We start from the raw sequence: 24,284 nt of genomic DNA on the forward strand, positions 1-24,284 counted from the left end.
TGAGGACCAAATCCAGAACCAGTATGAGACCCAAGATTTATAGCTTGTTTTGGGTGGTGTAGTAATGCCGTGGTCAGCATTCACACGCACACTACAAGGGTCTAATAAACGAATCGACATGGGTCTAAATGGACTGTACAAAAAAAGAAAAATAACTGGTGACAACGAAAACATATCAACCCAACATTTATATGTGACCTAGTGTTCATTACTATCATTATAGCACCAAATGCAATCAACTTTGCTTTTTTATTAAGAGCCCATTCACACCAGATGCAGCGGGACATCGCTCGGCAGCTATTTTAGTGCAGTCCCATTGCAAGACAAGGCAAAATGCCCCCTTCTCTAGCAGGTGGTGGTTGCCGTGGTGCGAGCTGAAAAAATATACATCAAGCGATACTTTTTTTTTTAGTGCAGTGTGACCGAATCCACTGCCTCGCACCAGGCTGCAGCCAATAGAACCACATGAAATGTCAACAAAGTCCATTACAAAAAAAAAGGAACCCGTGCAATGCACAATTGCCATCCCTTTATTCTAGCACAGATGCTTGTGTGAATGAGCCAAAGCAAACTAATGTGACTTGTGCACTACATGAAAGCTCACAAGAACTCTAATGCCCTGTACACACGATCAGACATTCTGACAAAATAATCCATCAGATTTTTTCCGACGGATGTTGGCTCAAACTTGTCTTGCATACACACGGTCAAACAAAGTTGGACGGAAATTCCGAACATCAAGAACGCGGTGACGTACAACACGTACCACGAGCCGAGAAAAATGAAGTTCAATAGCCAGTGCTGCTCTTCTGCTTGATTACGAGCATGCGTGGAACTTTGTGTGTCGGAATTGTGTACACACGATCGGAATTTACGCAAATGGATTTTGTTGGATAGTAGAGCCAGCTCTCAAACTTTGTGTGTCAGAAATTCCGATGGAAAAAGTCCGATGAAGCCCACACACGGTCGGAATTTCCGACAAGTTCCGATCGCACATTTTCCTTCGGAAAGTCCTATTGTGTGTACAGGGCATAACACAGACAATACATAAATTGCAAGCTTTCTATGACCATGTTCAGATTAGCAATGAGCAGATGTGGAATATAGACATTTTTGCTGTGCTCATATTAAGTCTTCTAATTACCCCCAAAAATGTCTAACTACCAGAAGCACCAGATGGTTTAACCAGTGATGCACAATAGTGGTGTCAGCTTACAGCCCAACTACAGTGCCTTGAAAAAAGTATTCATACCCCTTGAAATTTTCCACATTTTGTCATGTTACAACCAAAAACGTAAATGTATTTTATTGGGATTTAATGTGATAGACCAACACAAAGTGGCACATAATTGTGAAATGGAAGGAAAATGATAAATGAATTTCAATTTTTTTTACAAATAATACAAATTTTTTTACAAATAAATATCTGGAAAGTGTGGTGTGTATTTGTATTCAGCCCCCCTCAGTCAATACTTTGTAGAACCACCTTTCACTGCAATTACAGCTGCAAGTCTTTTTGGGGATGTCTCTACCAGCTTTGCACTTCTAAAGAGTGAAATTTTTGCCCATTCTTCTTTGCAAAATAGCTCAAGCTCTGTCAGCTTGGATGGAGAGCGTCTGGGAACAGCAATTTTCAAATCTTGCCACAGATTCTCAATTGGATTTAGGTCTGGACCCTGACTGGGCCATTCTAACGTATGAATATGGTTTGATCTAAGCCATTCCATTGTAGCTCTGGCTGTATGTTTAGGGTCATTGTCCTGCTGGAAGGTGAACCTCCGCCCCAGTCTCAAGTCTTTTGAAGACTAGCAGGTTTTCTTCTAAGATTGCCAAGTATTTGGCTCCATCCATCTTCCCATCAACTCTGATCAGCTTCAATGTCTCTGCTGAACAAAAGCATCCCCACAATATGATGCTGCCACCACCCTGTTTCACAGTGGGGTTGGTGTGTTCAGGGTGATGTGCAGTGTTTGTTTTCCGCCACGCATAGTGTTTTGCTTTTAGGCCAAAAAGTTTAATTTTGGTCTCATCTGTCCAGAGCACCTTCTTCCACATGTTTGCTGTGTCCCCCACAAGGCTTCTCGCAAACTTCAAACAGGACTTCTTATGGCTTTCTTCTTGCCACTCTTCCATAAAGGTCAGATTTGTGGAGTGCATGACTAATAGTTGTCCTGTGGACAGATTCTCCCACCTGAGCTGTGGATCTCTGCAGCTCCTCCAGAGTTACAATGGGTCTTTTGGCTGCTTCTCTGATGAATGCTCTCCTTGCCCAGCCTGTCAGTTCAGGTGAACGACCATGTCTTGGTAGGTTTGCAATCATGCCATACTCTTTCCATTTTCAGATGATGGATTGAACAATGCTCCATGAGATGTTCACAGTTGGGATAGTTTTTTACAACCTAACCCTGCTTTAAAGTTCTCCACATCTTTATCACTGATCTGTCTGGTGTGTTCATTGGCCCATATGACTATTTACTAATTAGGTGACTTCTGAAGGCAATTTTTTCCACTAGATTTTAGTTAGGGGTATCAGAGTAAAGGGGGCTGAATACAAATGCACGCCACACTTTCCAGATGTTTGTTTGTAAAAAATTTTGAAAACCATTTATCGTTTTCCTCCCACTTCACAATTATGTGCCACTTTGTGTTGGTTTATTGTCTAAAATCCCAATAAAATAAATTTAGGTTTTTGGTTGTAGCATGACAAAATGTGGAAAATTTCAAGGGGTATGAATACTTTTTCAAGGCACTGTAGATTTGGACATGTGCGTGGTTGGAACTCCCGTATTCTGTATAGTTCCTTCCAAGTGTAAAACAGGCGGCACAGAGATTTTTGCAAGATTTGATCTGTCAGGTCAAAAAATTCTATTAACAATGCAATATGCAGTCTTACCTCAATAATCCATTGACATTACAGTATATCCACCCAGTAGACGTTAACTCATCTTCTTGTGAATTCGATTGATTTGATTAATAAAAGCATGAATCAAAATTTGTTTGTGGCTTGCCTTGGGCCACTTTTTGGTACAAAGCTCTACAATATTCCACTGCAGATTTAAATGAGATAGCAAACTGGTGCCAAACAAATGGTTTTCACTTACTGGGTTGCTCCTCATGGCCCCTCCGACCGCTCTCATGGCTTTTGCATTACCTACAACTTCAGCCAGCCCTTTATAGGTAACAGTTTCTCCCATTTTCACATCCTTAAGAAGCGTCAGTAGCACAGTTTTTGTGAAGGAGTCTAAGATGAAACAAAAAATTCCATGTTTAAGCGACACTCAAAAATAAATCATACACATCAAGGATTTTTAATTATACTAGAATGAAGATCCTTACCCATGCCTGCTATGAAGATATTGAGGCAGCCCACTCCAGTATGCTTAGTGAAATCTTATTTAAAGGGTAAGTTCACCTTCTGAGAATGCTACATGTTACACCTATACTTGGGTGTAATGTGTAACATGCTCCAGGTGCCACCTGCTGACTATATTGGAAATACAAAATATTCATATGCAATATTCTATCTTTATCTGACAAAAATCCCTTTAAAGTATAACTAAAGGCTAAACTTTTTTTTAGTTTTGGAAAGAGTGTAGAGGAATTAGAACCCCTGCAAATTTTTATTGCTGTCAGTGCCCCCCGTTAGGGAGATTCACCCTCTCTACTTGTCCTGAAATGAAAAAAAAAAGTTTTGCCCATAGTTATACTTTAAAAGGTAACTCCACTTTTGTGGATAAAAAAAAATTGCAAATAAAAATAATAATAATATAGCGTATGCAATTGCAAAAAATCATATTGTAATTTAATATTATTAAAAACGACCTTTCCTTTTCACTCTGCAGCTCTGTAATTTTCTGCAAATGCAATATGGCTACCTGAAGGCATTCTGTACACAGATGGTGTACAGACCCCCCCTCCCCCCCAGATATGTAATTTCCTGGTTGTGTGATTGGCTTACTGATTTTCCCAGAAGTCTGCACTAAGATACAAATTCGATTTTGAGCATCCCCTGCAACAGTAATGTCATTTTTGGTGAGATACTCCCAAGGGTAAATTAGGTACAAAGGGATGCCAACCCTGCAATGTTCCTCATTAGTGCCTTGCAGGTGCAACAGCTGCTTGATAATTACAAAACCACTCCTATACAGATTCAATTTACACATGGACACGGAAAAACAGCTATATCTTCAGAGCAACAAAGGATGTTTTGTTTTTTTCCTCAACAAAAGTGGAGTTACTCTAAGTTACATCTGAATTCCAGGCAAATATATAAGGCCTAATTAGATCACGTTATGGATCTATCATATTATTAACTGTATCTTTAAAAACTGTTGCTAGCAGTACTTCAAAACTTTGTTTTTATCAGCTATAAAGTATAACTCCACTTTTCTTGAGAAATAAACATTCCCCTCTGGGTGATCTATGTACATTGCAGGGATTTTAACAAACTTTGCTGCAGATTAATACCTTTTGGTATTCTAAAGAAATCCCTGTATGTTTCTCTGTGTCCATGTGGGAAAGTGAGTCTAATGGGAGTGGTTTCATGAATATCAATCAGCTGCAGCACCTGCAGGGCACTAATGAGAAAAGCTGCTGGGCCTGCAACCCTTTAGACGTGATTTCCCATTGGGAGTATCTCGCCAAAAATTAAATTTTTGTTGCAGGGGATGCCAGAAATCTAACTTGTATCTTATTGCAGGCTTCTGGGAAAATCGGTAAACCAAGTAAGACAAGCAGGAAAGGATGTTTCTGGGGGGCATTTTGTGTACAGAACACCTCCAGGTAGCCGTATTGCATTTTCAGAAATTTACAGAGCTGCAGATTGAAAAGGAAAGGTAATTTTTAATAACATTCAATTAAAATATGACTTGTGTCCTAATTGTATACTCCAGGGGTAGTGAATTAAAATTTTTTTTCGGTAACGAAAAAAAAAATCCTGAAGAGGTTCGAATCACAAGTCTGTGCCATGAAAGATTGTACGCGTCTTCTTTCCTTTATTTGGCACAAGCTCTCTGTCGCTTTCCTTACTCTTTTCTCCACACACTCTGGTAATACTCTGTAAATGTAAATGTCCCCAATAGTGTTCCCCCTTACATCAGGTGGCCTTACCAGAGTAATTCATTACATTGGGTGCCCCCATCAGACTACCCCCATAAATCAGTTGCCACCATCAGAGTATTCCCTTATATCAGGTGTCCCCATCAGTGTGCCCACTTACATCAAGTAATCCCGACAGATTTCCCACTTACATCAGGTGTCCCCATCAGAGTGCCCCCTTAACATAATATGTGACCATCAGCGTGCCCCTACTAACATATGTGCCCATCAGTGTGCCCCCTTAACATAAAATGTGCCCATCAGCATGCCCCTTATTTTATGTTAAGGAGTACTCTGATGGGTACATTTATGTTAAGGGGCATGCTAATGAGCACATTTTGTTGTACGCATTAGAGTGCCCCTTAACATAAAATGTGCCCATCAGAGTGAACCTTAACATAAAATAAGGAGCATGCTGATGGGCACATTTTATGTTAAGGGGCACTCTGATGGGCACATCTTATGTTAAGGCGCATGCTGATGGGCACAACAAAACATGCCCATCTGCATGTCCCTTAACATAGAATGTGCCCATCAGTGTTGCTCTTAACATAAAATAAGCCCATCATAGTGCCCCTTAACATAAAGTATGCTCATCAGAGTGCCCCCTAACATAAAATGTGCCCATCAGTGTGACCCTTAACATAAAATAGGTAGCATGCTGATGGGCACATTTTATGTTAAGGGGCACCCTGATGGGCACAACAAAATGTGTACATTATCAATGGTTAATTGGCTCGGTCCGTGCTCAGACCGCATACCGCCATGTGATGACGGCTGTTATACGCTATATTATTTTTTCTTTGTTTGCTATTTTTTTCCCAGTAGATATTCCTCAGCACATATTGCTGTCACACTGGGACATTCACTACAGGAGATGACAAAGAAAAGGGAAAGCCTCATCAGTACAGTGATGCAGCCAACAGGCTGTGGGGTGAGGAGGCACTCGTTTTCTTTGTACTGTGATAGGGCCTTGTGAATCCAAGGAGAGCCAAACACAATTACAGATTTCTTGGCAGGTTAAATAGTTCAGATATTTGCATTTAAACTGTATAATTAAATATTTGGCCTAAATTGAGTTTTAAAGTGTAAAAAAAAATCCCATCTGAGTGATCTGTGCACATTGCAAGGATTTTAACAAACTTTGTAGCAAAGCCTTACCTTTTTCTGTTCTGAAGAAAAAGCAGTTGGTTACACTACGTCCTCACCAGACTGACTCTTAAATGGTAGGGTCTGGTACATTATAATCACCGGGTGTACTTTCAGTGCTCTAGTGAGGAAAGTTACAATGACTCCATCACTTTAAGTGTTTAACCCTTTGGAAGAATCTCACCAAAAAAGAAATTCCTATTGCAGAGGATGGCTAAAAATGTACTTGTATCTTAGTGCAGATGTCTGATAAAAACAGCGAGCCTATCACACAAGCAGGAAATTACATTCCTGGGGGTGTTTTTCAACAGGTCCTGAGAAACCTTTTGCAGGCATTTTTTTTTTCTTGTTCAGTATTTTTTATTAAAAGTAGATAACAAAGCATACAAAGTTATAAGTAACTCAAAGTTACAAAAAAACTGGGTTATTCATACATATCCATAAGAGGGGATAATTAAGTATTCCGTGGATCACAACAATATAGAAAAATTGGGATCTAACAATCAACTATAAGATATAAAAGATGGGGGAGTGATAAGCCCTCAAAAAGCAATCATAGTATAACTACGAATATGATACAAGGTAGTACAACATTTCGAACATCAGAAGAAGATTTACAAAACACTTGAGATGGAAATTTATAGATGGGCAACTCCTATCCTCATATTGATTAGTGGTTCCAAATTAATAATAACTACTGCAGTAGGGAACAGACACAAAAGATACGCTCAGCATCTTTCCAAATAACTGTTCTGCTTTATTATGACGCAATTATTTTTATACACATGATTACGTAGGTATCACATTAATATTACAATTGTACTTGTATGGTAACAAGGGGCGTAACATAGGCAGACTAATTCTAATCAGGACTCGAAAGAATGCAAACATGTACTGAAAACATTATTAGTGCCGTGTGCACAGTGAGGGCAGTGTGCAATACATACAAAATAGAATACAATTATATACAGAACTTACATATTTCCTTTACACACTCGTGGAAAACCACAGTCACCAGTCATTAAAGTGGAGTTCCACCCTATTTTTTATCTTCAGCCCCCATTGTTGCTGATCACTCTGTCATTAATGTTAGGGAGTTGTTTTTGTTTTTTCTTAAGGTTTAGTACCTGTAGGGTTAATGAATACCTCCACCTCATATCCTCCTGCCCCTTGGCTCCTGGGATATAAGTGTCATCAATCCCAGGAGTCAATGGGCAAACTGATTGACAGGTTGCCATACCAATGAGGCAGGAAGTTCCTCTGACGCCACCATTGTTATGGAAACCTGCAATACACCAAGTGCACCACGCTTAGTTCACACTGCGCAGGCGCGAGATCGGGAGGTGCATGCTGGGTAGGGTAGCCAGCTATACTGTATCCTGGAAGAATCTCTGAGCGGGCTTCAGATGCTCAACACACTCAACATGGGAGCTTACATGATACAGGGGAGCAGTGAGTACATTAGATTTACAAAGAACTAAAATTATGACATATACAGCATATGCCAGTTTGATTTACATAAGCTGTCACTATCACCGGGGGGGGGGGGTGTTTTTGAGAAAAAAAAAAAACTGATTAAGGAGCTCCGTTTTAAGCTCACCAGTGGAGAGGGAGAAATAAAAGAGAAAGGAAGGGAAGGAAAGGAAAGGTGGGAGGAGGCCGCTGGCTTCCAAAGGGGCAGCAGAGTATCTGTTTGGCAGTGCCGGAATCAGAGGAATCATGGTTCCAAGAGAGAAGGGTCAAAACTTGGTGGAAGAAAATGATCCTCTCAGGGCTGCCAAACTTTCAGCTGTTTCTGGATCTTATCTAGTATAGTTGCCTATTGCCAATCTCACTATGTATTATGGATGGAGCAACTCTGTTCTTGGTCTCCAAAAGACAGAGTGATGGGGTTTCCAAGCCTTTGCTATAGTTTGCTTAGAGGCCATCAAGATTTGTTTAGAGTTTTTATTACAAGCATTTTGCAGACCTGCAGTGCGGGATGTGTCTAATGCCGCGTACACACGAACGGACTGTCCGACAGAAAACGTCCGACGGAAGCTTTTCATCGTATATACCGATCGTGTGTAGCCCTTATCGCACTTTTCTTTTTCAAAAAATCTGACAGACCTAGAAATGGAACATGTTCTAAATCTTTCCGACGGACCCAATTCCTATCAGGAAAACCGATCATCTGTATGCTGGTCCGATGGACCAAAAAAGATGCATGCTCTGAAGCAAGTACGAGACGGAAACTATTGGCTACTGGCTATTGAACTTACTTTTTCTAGTCCCGTCGTAAGTGTTGTACGTCACATTCAGGACGGTCGGACTTTGGTCAGACTTTGGGTTGACCGTGTGTAGGCAAGACCGCTTGAATGGAATTCCGTCGGAGTTACGTCGGAGAAGCCGTTAGAGTTTATTGCGATGGCTAAACCGGTCGTGTGTACGCGACATAAGTGTTAAGTTTTCAAACAATTGGAATTTGCCTGTGGTTTCCCCTGTTTTGGAAATTCTCAGCACACTCTGTGGCAACTAATTACAGTTAGTATCTTGAGGTGCCTAGTTTTCGTGTGCTAGATTAGCTTTGTGGGTTATATCTACTCCTTTGTTTGGCATAGTATGGAGTGTGAGTGCACAGGTTGAAGGAGCAGTCAAAGGTGTGCTCCTGACCTCATGGGCCCCATAGCAGTTGCATCCTCTGCTCCCCTTGAAGTTAAACCCTAGAACAGGGATCTCCAAACTAGGGCCCTCCAGCTGTTGCGGAACTACACGCCCCATGAGGCATTGTAAAACTCTGACATTCACAGACATGACTTGACATGATGGGAATTGTAGTTCCTAAACAACTAGAGGGCCATAGTTTGGAGACACCTGCCCTATAAGAAGGTCTTTTTCTAAAGAAAGTTGCACAAAAGCAAACTATACAGAAAGCAGATTACAGTAAAACCTTGGATTGCGAGCATAATTCGTTCCAGAAACATGCTTGTAATCCAAAGCACTTGTATATCAAAGCAAATTCCCCTATAAGAACTTATGGAAACTCAAATGATTTGTTCCACAACCATTTATTCATAGGTCCTTCAGTTTATAGTCCATATAAAAAGATTATAGCAATGTGATAAGTTGTGTAACCATAAAATGTCCATTAACAAATGGAAGCCTCACAAGGGGATTAGAAGCAAAATCCAGCAGGAGCTACAGAGTTTAAAAGACAAGAGAGGCGCCTCTAAGTGTAGCAATATGATTACATTTAATGAAGGTACAACATTTAGCAACTCACACGGTTGATGATTAAAAGAGGCACATCTAAGTATGCAGGCATCCGGGGTACAGCTGTCCACATAGACCATCCCCAGCACGGCCAGCTCTCACCGCTGTCAGTCTGCAATCGTGACCGGGAAGACTACCCTGCAGTAGAGCGATCTGAAAGCGAGGCTTGAACCGCTTGTGGAGCGCAGTGTGGATGGGATGATGTTGATGGCAGTGAGGAGGACGGTCTATGTAAACAGCTTTACCCCGGATGCCTGCATACTTAGATGTGCCTGTTTTATTCATCAACCATGTGAGTTGCTAAATGTTGTACCTTCATTAAATGTAATCATATTGCTACACTTAGAGGCGCCTCTCTTCTCTTTTATACTCAGTTGTGACATGACGCTACTTGTATATCAAGACATCGCTTGTATATCAAGTCAACATTTTTATTTTTTATTTTGCTTGTCTTGCAAAACGCTCTCAAACCAAGTTACTCTCAAACCAAGGTTTTACTGTATCACCAAACATGTCATGGCTAATGGTTAGTTACTGCCAGTCCCAAACACTCCTATCTTTGGCAAGGGGACATGTCGCATGTAGACATCTAATGAGTATCTGTTTGTAGCAGCATCTGACACAGCAGACATTTTGATATGACCACATACATTGTGATGTGACTGTTATACGCTCAGTGTAAAGGCAGCTTGTTATACAATAGATGGGGTTTAAAGGCACTTCAAATGACTTTCCCTTTTATAGCTTGAGTAGACAAATCTTTACACACATCAAGAGCTGTGATTTGTGGGCTGCTCAGAATGATTTATGACAGCTGAAACATGTGTTTCCTCCCTTCCACTATATAAATCCAGGCAAGTCTTTGATAAAGCTGCACATGATACGCTTGGCTGCCAGTCAGCTTATTTCAATACTGTACATACATGACCGCATTCTCACAGCCTCAAAATACTTTTTACCTAAAAATATTCTGAATACAGAGACATTGCACATATCCCCACTTAACATCTATTACCAATAACAGCTTAATATTTAACACCATCACATTCTGTAGTACTTGACAGAAGAGGATAAAACATGTTCATCATTCCCATTTTAGGGGGGCCTTTAGGCTTGGTTCACACTACTAACCCAGCCTTAAAGTGAGTGCATGTGATTAGCGCAGGGCCAATCAGCACTGTCCATACAGAGGGTCAGGGGTCCTGCCGCCTCATAGGACAGTTAGAGGAGAATGAAAACTCCCCCTACAAGCTTTATCAGACACTCCTAGAAGTCACAAGACTGGTGATGAGAAAAGGTATTTAGCAGTTTATATTTACTAAAACAATTGCATTTCCATGTTCTGTGTAGTGTGGGAGACCAGATACAGTGAGTGCAGGGTCCTGGGTTTAGTAACACTTTAAGTAGGGTCCCAACTTCAAAAATGTAAAATGATATAATAATTTCCACATTGTGTTTCAATTATGTCTAGCTTACTCCTAATAATTTGAACGACCTTAAAGTTTGTGAAGATCCCAACACTTCTTTCAGTTCAGTGACACAAATTCACTATGCCCTTTGGAGTAGGAACTGCTGTGTCACAGAATTCACAGAGGCTGCCTCCTGAACTACAGAGGTGCTGAGGGGAGGAGATTCAGGAGGCGGAGTCAGTACAGGAATCACTGCTTGCAGGCAGGAAGGTAACATGGGATATGTAGTCCTTAAAAAATCGAGGATAAACAGCTGACAAGATGAAAAGCATGCAGGGAACCCAGGAAGTTGTGGAAAGAAATGGCCAGAAGACAGGCAGAACCATGAAAGGATTTTTTTAAGTAAGCTTAGATTGGATTGCAAAATTATTGTAACTATTGTATGTATTGCTTGTTACAATGTTGCTACAAAATGAAAGTGTATGCTGTGACCACAGAAATAGAAAGTGCTTTTTCAATTATTATATTCCTTTCCCTGTCAGCACACAGACTCAAAAAAATGCTACTGCTGTGAAAATATAGAGCAATAGCAGGTGATATCAGTCTACACACACTGCTAGGAAGGACACTTGCCTTCTCCAGCACAGGGAGGACCATAGGATCATCTGGCTTATACACGTAGCACCCTGTCTCAAACAGGGGCTATTGACTAAATGTAGTTTTTGGCTTGGTGGTAGTTAGCCCAGACTGATTGTATAGTTTCTTACTTGGTCTTTTTCTAAACTCAGTTGGGTGATTTCTCACTGTTGCCAGTGGGTGTCACTGGTACCACAGGCAATAGCATGAGCTTTCATAACATGAGTTATGAATATATATATACTTCCGGCAGCCAACGTGGTAGGAAGTTCAAGGCCACTGGTGCCTGCTAGGGGAGGATATTAATATTTGGGCCAGGCCTTGGGATCTCTCTCTTCCATCAAGCTGAGATCTGGGGATGTGCCGATGGACTGAGCTCTTCTAGGCCTCATAGCTGGCGTGGAGCCTACCATGTGCTGAATTTTGGAGCTAAGCCTTAAGTGGTCCCAAAGCTTTCCTGCCTGGTGATAGAGGAAACTGCACCAAGAAGGAGCCCAAGAGGAGGACTCTTGCTGTAGAAAGCCAGGAAGAAGGATGCTTTCTTGGTGAATTGCTTGGAGGAGGATGCACTGTGCCTAAGAAACAGAGAAAGAAGTCTGTGAACCAGCTAAGATACTGCCTACAGTGTTGCAAGGTGAGCTTAAGGGTTCTGGCACTGTGAAGCTGGACATGGATCGAGAGAATCTGTAAGTGATATGCATGGTATCTGGGACCCCTAACCCTCACCTCCTTAACCGTTCTGCAATAGATCTTTTCTGCAAGACAAAAGTGACTGACACCCAATGTTCTTTCTCAGTCCCCCATTTTAGACATGGACTCAGCCCTGGGTGAAATGTTGGCCCATCCCCTGCCTCTGGAGGTGCCCCCATGCTTCCAAGGTGTCAGAGGGGTGCTATATACAATTTTACACAAGATACAGAGAACAAGCATCCAGGCAGTGCTGGACTTATTTCTTAACACATTGATTCTTAACACTGCTCTCCGATTCCTCCATGCTCCCATTATTTGAGATGCAACTTCTTCAACTACAAGTAAAACAAAGGTAATTTTCACAGGATCAGAGAAGTTGTGCTCTCTTTTCTCTTCTCCATTGTTTCCCACAGTAGTTCCATGTGAATCCTTGTGGTCACTCACAAATTTGTCTCACACACCTCTCTATATGGGCGGCTACTCACACACTACTGACCTGTCAGGAGCCAGGGAGCGTCTCCGCTCGCCGGGCTCCGGTGCGCATGCGTGGGGGATTGGCACTTCGCCGCACACCCGTCCGCGGCCTGATGGTGGAAGCCCATGCCTCCGCGTGCCCCCAGCTTCCTGTACCCATTTCGGGGGTCTGGGTGCGCGTGGTCGTAAGGGCGAGCCGCTCTCGGCATCTCAGCCTCGGTGAGTATTAGTCCGTGACAGTACAAACCAGCCAGATGTCCAAGGCCGACAGAGCGCGCTCTCCTCTGGAGATCCTGTGCCAACAGGTATCTACCCTCGCTGACTCAGTACAGAAATTACAGGAAGGTTATACCCAAATTGATAACCGTCTTCAGCAGATCACAGGGTCGCTACCCTCCGCAGCCGCAGCTCCTGCACCCAGCAGTGGGGGTCCGCTCCCTCAGGCTTCTGCCAACCCCACCGTCATCATGGCACTTCCCGAACCCAGGGTCCCTGCACCAGAACGGTTCTCGGGGGACCGTAAGAAGTTTAGGGCCTTCAAAAACGCATGTTCCCTCTACTTCGCTCTCCAGCCGAGAACCTTTTCTTCAGAAATCGTCAAGGTGGGATTTGCGATTTCCTTACTATCCGAAGAACCCCAAGCTTGGGCCCACGGCTTGATGGAACAGAGCAGTCCTGTCCTGAACACCATTGAGGCCTTCTTTGAGAGCATGTCCCCGCTCTACGATGACCCACAGCGTATGGCTACAGCTGAGGCCATCCTGCACCATCTGTCCCAAGGAAGAAGACCTATTGAGGACTATACTGTGGAATTCCGTAAGTGGGCGGCTGATACAAATTGGAACGAGCCAGCCCTACGTTATCAGTACCGCCAAGGCTTGTCCGAGTTACTCAAGGACGAATTAGCTAGGATGGAAACCCCTGCTTCTTTGGAGGAACTCATTCAAGCAGCCACGAAGCTAGATAGGCGACTACGGGAGCGACGCTCAGAGCGGTTCCAGGGGCCACGCCCCACCTGGGCGTTGCCAAGACCCCACTCTGCACAAACCTCGACCTCAACTTCAGCTGCTGCTGCACCGGTCCCTGAGGTCGAACCAATGCAGCTCGGCCTGGTTCGAGGCCCGCTAACCTCCGAAGAGAAGCAACGCAGGCGACAGTCTAACCTATGTCTCTACTGCGGAGGAACCGGACATTTCCTGCACAGCTGTCCGATCAGGCCCAGTAAGTCTCCTCAGCCAAATGTATTGAACTATCCAAACAATAACATTCCCAAGACTTACGTGATGTTGTTTATTTCCCTACAGCTTCCGGAAGGGGAGACTCGCTTGCAGGCCATCATTGATTCCGGAGCATGCAGTTGCTTCATAGACGCTGCCTTGGCGCACAGTTTGAATATCCCTCTACAAACTAAAGAGCAGGATCTACGAATACATCTGGCCGACGGATCCCTTCCTTGCTCAGGTCCCATCACCCAGGAGACCCAACCTATTCCAGTAACCACTGATTCCGGCCACCGGGAGTTCTTACGGCTCGACTTGATTCATTCACCAATCTTTCCCGTCATACTAGGCTTACCCTGGTTACAGGCTCACGATCCACAGATTAAATGGAGCACTAAGGCAGTATCCTTCTCCTCTCAGTATTGCTCTCAGCACTGTTTGCTCCCGGCTCCCAAAGTTTGTGCCACAATGGCGGCGCCATCAGGCAATCTCCAACATGTTCCCTCCGAGTACCTTGAGTTTCAAGAGATCTTCAGCAAACAGATGGCTGACCACCTACCACCTCACCGGTCCTACGACTGTCCAATCGACCTCCTTCCTGGATCCGAGATTCCATTCGGCCGGATATTCCCTCTCTCAGAAACCGAGCTAGAAGCTCTTAAACAATACATAGACGACAACCTCAAGAAGGGCTTCATCCGTCCTTCATCTTCACCCGCCGGAGCGGGTATCTTTTTCGTTGGTAAAAAAGACGGTACCTTAAGACCCTGTGTAGATTATCGACAACTCAATAACATCACGCTTAAGAACCGGTACCCGCTACCACTCATCCCCGAGTTATTCCAGAGGTTCCGATCAGCTAAGGTGTTCTCTAAACTTGATCTCCGGGGGGCCTACAATCTCGTCAGGATCAGGGCTGGAGACGAATGGAAGACGGCTTTTAGGTCCAGATTCGGGCATTTCGAGTACTTAGTGATGCCATTCGGACTCTGCAATGCCCCAGCCACCTTTCAACACCTGGTGAATGACATATTTCGAGAATATTTAGATGACTTCCTTGTAGTATATCTGGACAATATTTTTATCTTCTCCCCTACTCTAGAGATACACAAGAGGCACGTAAAGAAGGTTCTTGCCATACTTCAACAGCACAAGCTATACCTGAAAGCTGAAAAGTGCGAATTTGAAAAATCAACCATACAGTTCCTGGGATTCATACTTTCAACCAATGGGGTCGCAATGGAGCCACAGAAGATTCAGGCAATTCAAGAGTGGCCGGCCCCATCTAACAAGAAAGGAGTACAGAGGTTCATAGGATTCTCCAACTTCTATCGGAAATTTACTGTTGGATTCTCAGCCATCGTGGCACCTATTACCCAATTAACTCGTCAGCACAGTTCTTTTCAGTGGTCCGCAGCCGCTCAAGAGGCTTTCCTAAAGTTAAAGAAGTTGTTCAGTTCCGCCCCAATTCTCTGCCATCCTGACCCGACTCAACCCTTCGTATTAGAGGTGGACGCATCTGAGATCGCAACTGGAGCAATTCTCTCCCAGAGACAGGGACCGAAGGCCATTCTACACCCGGTAGCTTTCGCCTCTAGGAAACTCAGTCCACCGGAACTCAACTACGATGTGGGTGACAGGGAGCTGCTGGCTATAAAGTTCGCTTTAGAGGAGTGGAGGTATTTGCTGGAAGGGGCAGTACACCCGGTCATGATCTTTACGGATCACAAGAATCTTGAGTACCTCCGAACAGCAAGATGACTAAAACCCCGTCAAGCCCGTTGGGCCCTCTTCTTTTCCCGTTTTAACTTTCATATAGCCTACAGACCTGGAGCAAAGAACGGGAAGGCCGATGCTCTTTTGCGGATGTTCTCCACAGACTCTCAAATGTCAACACCAAGCACGATCCTCTCTCTTCAAAATTTCCTCGGATTAACTCAGGCGGACTTAATGTCATCCATCAGATCCTCATCGGGCTCATGCACAGAACCAGTGGTGCACTCCTTGAAGAAATATGAGGACCTCTTCTGGATTAAAGGAAAAATATTTGTACCACAAGTGACTCGGCCCTTAGCTCTTAAGATGTGTCATGACCATAAGATGGCAGGACACTTCGGGAATAAGAAAACGGCTGAACTTCTTTCTCGTTCTTTATGGTGGCCAGGATGGAGAAGGGACTGTAAAGAATATGTGACGTCCTGTTCTCTGTGCCAGCGGAACAAGGGGGCAAACACCAAATCCTGGGGCCTGCTCAGACCTTTGCCCATCCCGGAACGGCCATGGGCTGATGTGTCCATGGATTTTATTGTTGACCTACCTACCTCAGAAAATTTTTCTACCATCCTTGTCATTGTCGACCGCCTCTCCAAGATGGCCCATTTTTTGCCCATGAGAGGTACTCCCTCTGCCGTAGACACAGCCAGTGTCTTCCTAAAAGAGGTTGTTAGGCTCCATGGGATACCAAGAAGCATCGTGTCAGATAGGGGCGTTCAATTTACGTCCAAATTCTGGAGGGAACTCTGCAAGGCCCTGGGCATCAACGTTTGTCTCTCTTCAGCCTATCACCCCCAAAGCAATGGCCAGACGGAGAGGACCAACCAAACGTTAGAGCAATACCTCCGCTGCTTCTGCTCGGGTTCTCAGGATGATTGGGCGAGTCTTCTTCCCTACGCTGAATTTGCGTACAACAATTCAATTCATGCCTCTACCAACCAGACTCCCTTCTGGGCCAATTGTGGGTTCCATCCCACGTCCTTTGCTAACATTCCCGAAATGGCAGTTCCTGCAGTCCAGGATAGGATAACCTCGTTGCAATCTAACTTTCAGAAGATTCAAGACATATTACACAAGGCACAGGAAGACTACAAGAAACAGTACGATCGGGGCAGAAAGGCAAACCCAAAGTTTGACTTAGGAGAGGAGGTCTGGTTGTCCACCATTAATCTTAGATTACCATTGCCATCTCGAAAACTTGGACCTAAGTTCATTGGTCCTTTTCAAGTCAAGAGGATCATTAACCCTGTGGCTGTCGAGCTAGCACTTCCCAAGACATATCGGATTCATCCTGTTTTCCACGTGTCACTATTGAAGCCTGTGGTGCCTAGCCCTTTTCCGGGAAGAAGAGAGCCTCCTCCTCCGCCAGTCAGAATCGATGGCGAGAATGAATTCGAAGTGGAATCCATTCTGAGTTGTAGGAAGAAGGGCAGGCAGCTACAGTATCTGATTCAATGGAAGGGTTATCCACCTGAAGATAATTCTTGGGAGCCCGCTAGGAATCTGCACGCTCCACGGTTAATCCAAACTTTTCACCAAGATCATCCAGAATTGATGGCTAGCCTTGGCGTCCAGTGTCCGCCCTTAGGAGGGGGGCACTGTCAGGAGCCAGGGAGCGTCTCCGCTCGCCGGGCTCCGGTGCGCATGCGCGGGGGATTGGCGCTTCGCCGCACACCCGTCCGCGGCCTGATGGTGCGGCGCGGGTGCACGGCGGACCTCGTGTGCGCGCCGTCGCCCGAGCGGGTGCCCGGTAGCGCGTCACAGTGACGCGCTCGCCAAGCAGGGAGACTATTTCTGACGGCTCCAGCGCCCAGTTGGGTTGCTGGTTTGTCGTCAGCTCTCCCTGTTCCCTGTGCCTGTTTGAGCTTCTGTAATCTGCCTGCCTGTGTACTGAACCTTGGCTTGTCTAAATAACTACTCTTCCGGATTGCCCTAATTACCTGTCTGCTCTGTGTACCGAACCCTGGCCTGTTTAACCACTACTCTGCTGGACTGTCCTAGTTACCTGCCTGCTCTGTGTACTGAACCCTGGCCTGTTTAACCACTACTCTGCTGGATTGTCCCATTACCTGCTTGCTCTGTGTACTGAACCCTGGCTTGTTAAAACACTACTCTTCTGGACTGTCCAATATCTTGCCTGCTCTGTGTACCGAACCTTGGCCTGTTTAACCATTACATTACTGGACTACCTGATACCCTGATTACTACCTGCTATACATCTGACCTCTGCTTATTATTCCAGTCCTGCCTCTGCCTTACTCCGCCCTGATCTCTGGTCTCTCCTGCAGCCCCCAGAGCACCCGCTTCCCATCTTGGAACCTCCTATCTACCGGAAGCCCGTGCCTCCGCGTGCCCCCAGCTTCCTGTACCCATTTTGGGGGTCTGGGTGCGCGTGGTCGTAAGGGCGAGCCGCTCTCGGCATCTCGGCCTCGGTGAGTATTAGTCCGTGACATGACCCGTCTGTAACAACCTATTTGGACACCACAGGCACAGTGACATTAGGTATGTGACCTGTAAACCACTGTCCCTTTATAGATATAATGAGATATATATATATATATATATATATATATATATATATATATATATATATACATATACATACATATACAGTATCTCATGAAAGTGAAGACACCCCTCACATTCTTGTAAATACGTATCGGCCTAAACTGAGGAAAAAAAATGTTTTTTGATATATTTTTTGGGGATATTTATTATAGCAAAAAGTAAAAAATAATGCGTTTTTTTCAAAATTGTCGCTCTATTTTTGTTTATAGCGCAAAAAATAAAAACCGCAGAGGTGATCAAATACCACCAAAAGAAAGCTCTATATGTGGGGAAAAAAGGACGTCAATTTTGTTTGGGAGTCACGTCGCACAACCGAATCGCAAAAAGTGCTCTGGTCTTTGGCCAGCAAAATGGTCCGGGGCTTAAGTGGTTAAAGTGTTTGTTAACCTAAAAGAAAAAAAATTGGATCCTGTTCCCTTAGAGCATTTTCCACAGCACAGTGCTTGTGCTGTGTCATTTGGCCCCCTTTAACACCTGAAATACCTGGCTGATCCTGCCTGCCTATGGCCTCCCCTCTATAAACTGACCACGGTATATCATGGCTGCTGAGCCCTGACACCGTGGTCAGTTTATGTGCCTCCATCATCCGCAGCCCTGCTCTCTGCTCCTGTGTCCTTCTCCCCTCCCTGCCTGTCAGCTCGTACCAATGCCCGCCCCCCCCACCTGCTGTTATCATAACTTTCTGTTGTTACTACAATCCCCTCTGTTATAATAAATGCTGTGCCCCACTGTATATGTTTTCTAAAAAATCTGCAGATAAATACCTTGTTTTATGGGGGCGCTCGATGGTCACATGACAGGCCGTCTCTCTCCATCTACTGGCTGACGTTAGCGGGGGTTTCTCGGGCTCCACCAGCTTTGCTGTCAGACCTGGTGAGGAGAGAGACGGCCGGTGACGTGAGCGCCAATTGGAGCTAAAAAAATAAGGTATTTATCGGTGGATTTTTTAGAAAACATATACAGTGGGGCACAGCATTTATTATAACAGAAGGGATTGTAGTAACAACAATAAGTGAGTTAACAACCACTTTAATGTTTGGACACAAATTATCCCCTTTCCAATCCGCTTGTACTAATTGCCACTTCAAACCCAGGTGCCACAGGTTATATGAGCTGCCTCCACTTACAGACTGAGTGCTAAGAAGAAAGCCACCTCACACCACAGGGATCAGTGGTGTCCACATTTATAAGAAAGATATTAACAAGCTTGACATTGATTGCCCTCTTTTAGGTCTAACCCTTTAATGCGCTTCACCCAGAAGGCTTAGTCAGAGCGGTGGACAAGACAAGGGCTGTCAATGTTGAGCTTGTGGATATCCTTGCTAAATGGACATCAGTGATCCCTGGTGTGTGTTGGCTTTCTCCTTAGCACTGTGTAGTAGTTGTCTGCCTGTACCTCAAATGCCAGGCAGTTACTGAATGACAGAAGCATCAATGAACTACCTAGAGTTCTCATCAGCACCATGGTAATTCATTGAGAACTACAAGCCATCAGCTGCAATGGTTGATGGTAGTTGTAGTTCTCCCATTCACAGAACTCTATGAATGAGTGATGTGGTGGGGTGGGTGGAGCTTGTGTAGCTTTAGGGCAGTCTATGTCAAGGAAAGGAATTTGTGTCTTAAAGTATAACTTAAGGCACACTTTTGTTTTAGTTTTTTTTTAGTTTTGGATAGAGTGGAGAAGGATTAGAACACCTGTCAGATTGTATTGCTGTCTTTGCCCCTGTTAGGGAGATTCACCCTCTCTATTAGTCATGTTTACCTTTATCAACAAAAGTGAAAGTTAAAGAAAATCCCAGATTTTGGGTCGTCCCCAGAACTGGGGATGCTAGTTTTTGTGACATTCGTGACAACTAGGGATTCCCTCACTAGGTGGATTTTGTTTCGCTTTCTGTTTTGGCTATGGGACAGGAAGTGAAGGGAAATCTGCTCAATGGGACACACATGGTAAAAATAAACCTTACAGGGGTTTTAACCATCCCTCACTCAATCCTCAATCAAAAGTTAATTAAAACAATTTGTCTTTAGTTCTACTTTAAAACATTACCTGGTGATCCTGCCTTATTCAGGCACTTCTAATAAAAGGGTGTCAACTGTGCTGTTGCAGTGCCACCCTGTTACATGCACCCCTGGTGCAGACTAAAAGTGCCCTTGTTGACCAACATTTTGCATGCATGGTTCAACAATGTAACAATCAGTAAAGCAGTCCGGAGAGATTGGTAGCTGACACTGGAGGGAGTGCATGTAGACAGGAAGTGGCTGAAAGAGACTGGAGGAAATTAGCAGTACTGAAAAGAAAAATGCAAGCATGCAAAAAAACTGTATAAAAAAGTGGCAATTGTTTATGATGCACGGTGCATTAGCAAAATAAATATTATCTAATTCGGGTTTATTCTCTACTTTAAAGGGGCTTAGCAAGTATACAAGTATAGGTGCACACATAGGTTATATATATATATATATATATATTTTATACTGTGTATATAGATATATATATATATATAGATATATACATACATGCCGCATATGTATGTAGATACATGTACAAAATAGTCATTGAACTCTCATACTTTCAAAGTTACAGAAGTTTGCCGGAAGGGAAGAGTGCACTTTTCATATGGGTTAAGTGAGTGCAAAAATGACTTGAGACTGCAGGGAATGATAATCACTTTGTTAGGGAGAAAAATATGTTTAGTCTTTTAATATTATAACATTAAGCAAATTAAACATAAGCATAATCCAGGTGATACCAGAAGAAGGTCACCAAAGAAATTAACTTTTTTGTTCATTAATTTACATGGATTAGCAGAGGGCAAAAAGATAGCAAATCTGCTCTAGTTTTTCCCTATGATAGAATTTCAAACCTTGTGCCGTACTGTGGCGGTGAGTTGATGGTGGGGTTAATCAGTCTGATTTGTCCTTTTAATTGCTTTCTATTCAAAGAAAATTCATTAGGTAATGTTCTCTTCAAAATTCATGAATCAATTTAACTGGAGAAACCACATTAACAGATTTGGGATCATTAGCACAAGTATCCACGTTCTTGACTGCTGGAAGAATTTCCTTAGGCAAACACGGCTCTTCCTTACTGTGATTTTACTTAAAGAGGAACTCTGTTCTACTTTAAATTGAAGTGCTATTGAAATGACCAAATATCACCAGTTGCTATTTGCACATACTTTAATAGAAAAGGTAAAAAAAGTTGATATGCTGTCCACCCAACCACATGATGTTGGATCATGAAAGTAGAATTTATTCCTGGTTCAGATATGATCAATTATGACATGATGGAGAGTGGTTGAAATTAGGTTCTATTTTTTTTTCTTCCACAAGTGCCTTACTTTATTTCCTGAAGATACATTGGGGTTAAAATAAGTGGTCATTTTTTCTGCAAACTATGCTTGGAAGACTTTATCTTTGCGGTTAGATTCACAGTGTTGCGGCAAGTGCCAGTGCTCACATTTATTCGTTGGGGTGTGCTACAGCACAAGTACATTGTAATTTCAGATTTAGCATTTTATGTATTACAGGTATATACCAGTACTGGAAAAAGGTTTTTAGGCAGGTGTTAAGAAATGCTGTACAGTAAAAATGCTTTCAAAATTATATATTTTAATTGTTTATTTTTAATAATTTACAAAATGCAAAGTGAGAGAACAGAAAAAAAATCAAAGTCAAATCAATACTTGGTGTGACTACACTTTGGCTTCAAAATAGTATCAATTCTTCTAGGTACACTTGCACAAAGAAGATGTCCAGCAGCGCATTCAGCACAGGACTGGCAGACACTAGTGGGACACAGGTACACCTATCTACTGTCTGGAGAGGTCTGACCAGAAGTGGTCTTCATGGAAGGATTGTGGCCAAAAATCCATACCTCCGACGTGGAAACAAGGCTAAGCGACTCAACTTTGAGCGAAAACATAGAAACTGGGGTTCAGAAAAATGGCAGCAGGTGCTCTGGAACTGATAAGTCAAAGTTTGAAATATTTGACTGTAGCAGGAGGCAGTTCGTTTGATGAAGGGCTGGAGAGTGGTTCAATAATGAGTGTCTCTATGAGGCAACAGTGAAGCATGGTGGAGATTCCTTGCTAGTTTTGGGATGCATATAAGCACATTTAGTTGGAGATTTGGTCAGGAATAGTGTCAGGAATAGTGTCCTCAATGCTGACAAATACAGGCTGTGGTTCAGTGAATTTTGGCTCATCAGTCCAGAGCATCTGCTGCAATTTTTGTGCACCTCAGTTACTATGTTGTCATGCATAGTCAAGTCACTTAGCCTTATTTCCTCATCGGAGGAATTACTTATTGGCTGCCATTCTTTAGACTGGGTTCACACCATATGTGGCCGTGGGGCACAGCAGGAGGTCTGTTCACTGTTCACTGTTTAAGGTCCGAATAAGGTCCAAATTCTTGGCTGAGAGCCAGTCACACTCTCCTGCAATGCGAATTGGATGTGGGGAAACCCGCATCCAATTCGCAATAGTGTGAACCCAGCCTCAATGAAGACCACTTTTGGCCAAACCTCTTTTGACAGTAGATGGGTGTACCTGGATCCCACTGATTCTGGAAGTAAGCATGATGTGTCTTTCATCTGCTGAATTAAGTTTCCTTGACTGCGTCTACTGGCCTTAACGTTGCCCAATCAATGGTCTAATAAATACACAAAAACTCATTTAAAAATAAGGAGTGGCTAAAAGAGTAGATGTCGAACTCTTTTAAGGGGTGCAGCTTTATGATTGCTTTTTTGTCTGTTTTATTGTTTTTCATTTTTTCAGCTTGAAAAGTGTATACATAAATGCATTTCTTATTGTTGATTTTATTTACTTCATTCAGTGTATTCATCAAGCTTTCCTTGAAGAAGCCATATACGGCGGAACATGTTGGAATTATAAGCGTGGTGTCAAATTACTGTAAGTTACACTCGGAGTATGATGTTATATGGTTGTACCACTGTTATTTAATCATATATTTGTTCAAATAAATATTATTGCTTTTAAAGGATATCTAAAGGTTAGTTTAACCGCTTCAATACCGGGCCAATTCTGACACTTTGCTCCTACATGTAAAAATCATCATTTTTTTGCTAGAAAATTACATAGAACCCCCAAACATTATATATGTTTTTTTAGCAAAGACCCTAGAGAATACAATGGCGGTTGTTGTAACTTTTTATCTCACACAGTATTTGCGCAGGAATTTTTCGAACGCTTTTTTTTGGGAAAAAAAACTGTTTTGTGTTAAAAAAAAAACAAAACAGTAAAGTTAGCCCAATGTTTTTTGCATTTTGTGAAAGATGAAGTTACGTTGAGTAAATAGATACCTAACATGTCACGCTTCAAAATTGCACACGCTCGTGGAATGGTGCCAATGTTCGGTATTTAAAAATCCCCATAGGCGACGCTTGAAATTTTTTTACTGGTTACATGTTTTGAGTTACAGAAGAGGTCTAGGGCCAAAATTATTGCTCTCGCTCCAACGTTCGCGGCGATACCTCACATGTATGGTTTGAACACCGTTTTCATATGTGGGCGGGACTTACGTATGCGTTCGTTTCTGTGTGCGAGCACACGGGGACAGCGGTGCTTTAAAATTTTTTTTTTTTTTTATTGTTAATTATATATTTTTTTTATTTTGACACTTTTTTGAAAAAAAAAAAAAATTGATCACTTTTATTCCTATTACAAGGAATGTAAACATCCTTGTAATAGCAATATGACATGACAGGTCCTCTTAATAGTGAGATATGGGGTCAATAAGACCCCATATCTCACCACTAGGCTGGGAAGCCTGAAATAAAAAAAAAAATAAAACGATCGCCACTTCCAAGCCGAAGCGGCGCCGTTTTTTTTAATGGAGAGGCCGCGCGTGACGTCATAACATCGCTCCCGGCCTCCGACGATCATAGAGACTCCGGGGACCATCTGGTCCGCCGGAAATCTCTATGATCTACATCCGGCGCCGGCGGATCCACTCTCCGCCTCACCGATCGTAACGGTGAGTCGGAGCAGGCACC

General features: G+C 43.2%; 1 protein-coding gene across 6 annotated transcripts in view; it reads right to left on the reverse strand.

The window, feature by feature from the left end:
* MGMT (O-6-methylguanine-DNA methyltransferase) overlaps positions 1-24,284 on the reverse strand; it is a 728,754-nt gene that overhangs the window by 59,662 nt on the left and 644,808 nt on the right. For all 6 annotated transcript variants that reach the window (XM_073595727.1, XM_073595728.1, XM_073595731.1 and 3 more), the window contains one exon: positions 3,102-3,241. In XM_073595727.1, coding sequence (XP_073451828.1) covers positions 3,102-3,241 — 140 coding nt within the window. The remainder of the gene's footprint in view (positions 1-3,101; positions 3,242-24,284) is intronic.

Source organism: Aquarana catesbeiana, linkage group LG08 (assembly GCF_042186555.1).
Source record: "Aquarana catesbeiana isolate 2022-GZ linkage group LG08, ASM4218655v1, whole genome shotgun sequence".
Lineage (NCBI taxonomy): Eukaryota > Metazoa > Chordata > Amphibia > Anura > Ranidae > Aquarana > Aquarana catesbeiana.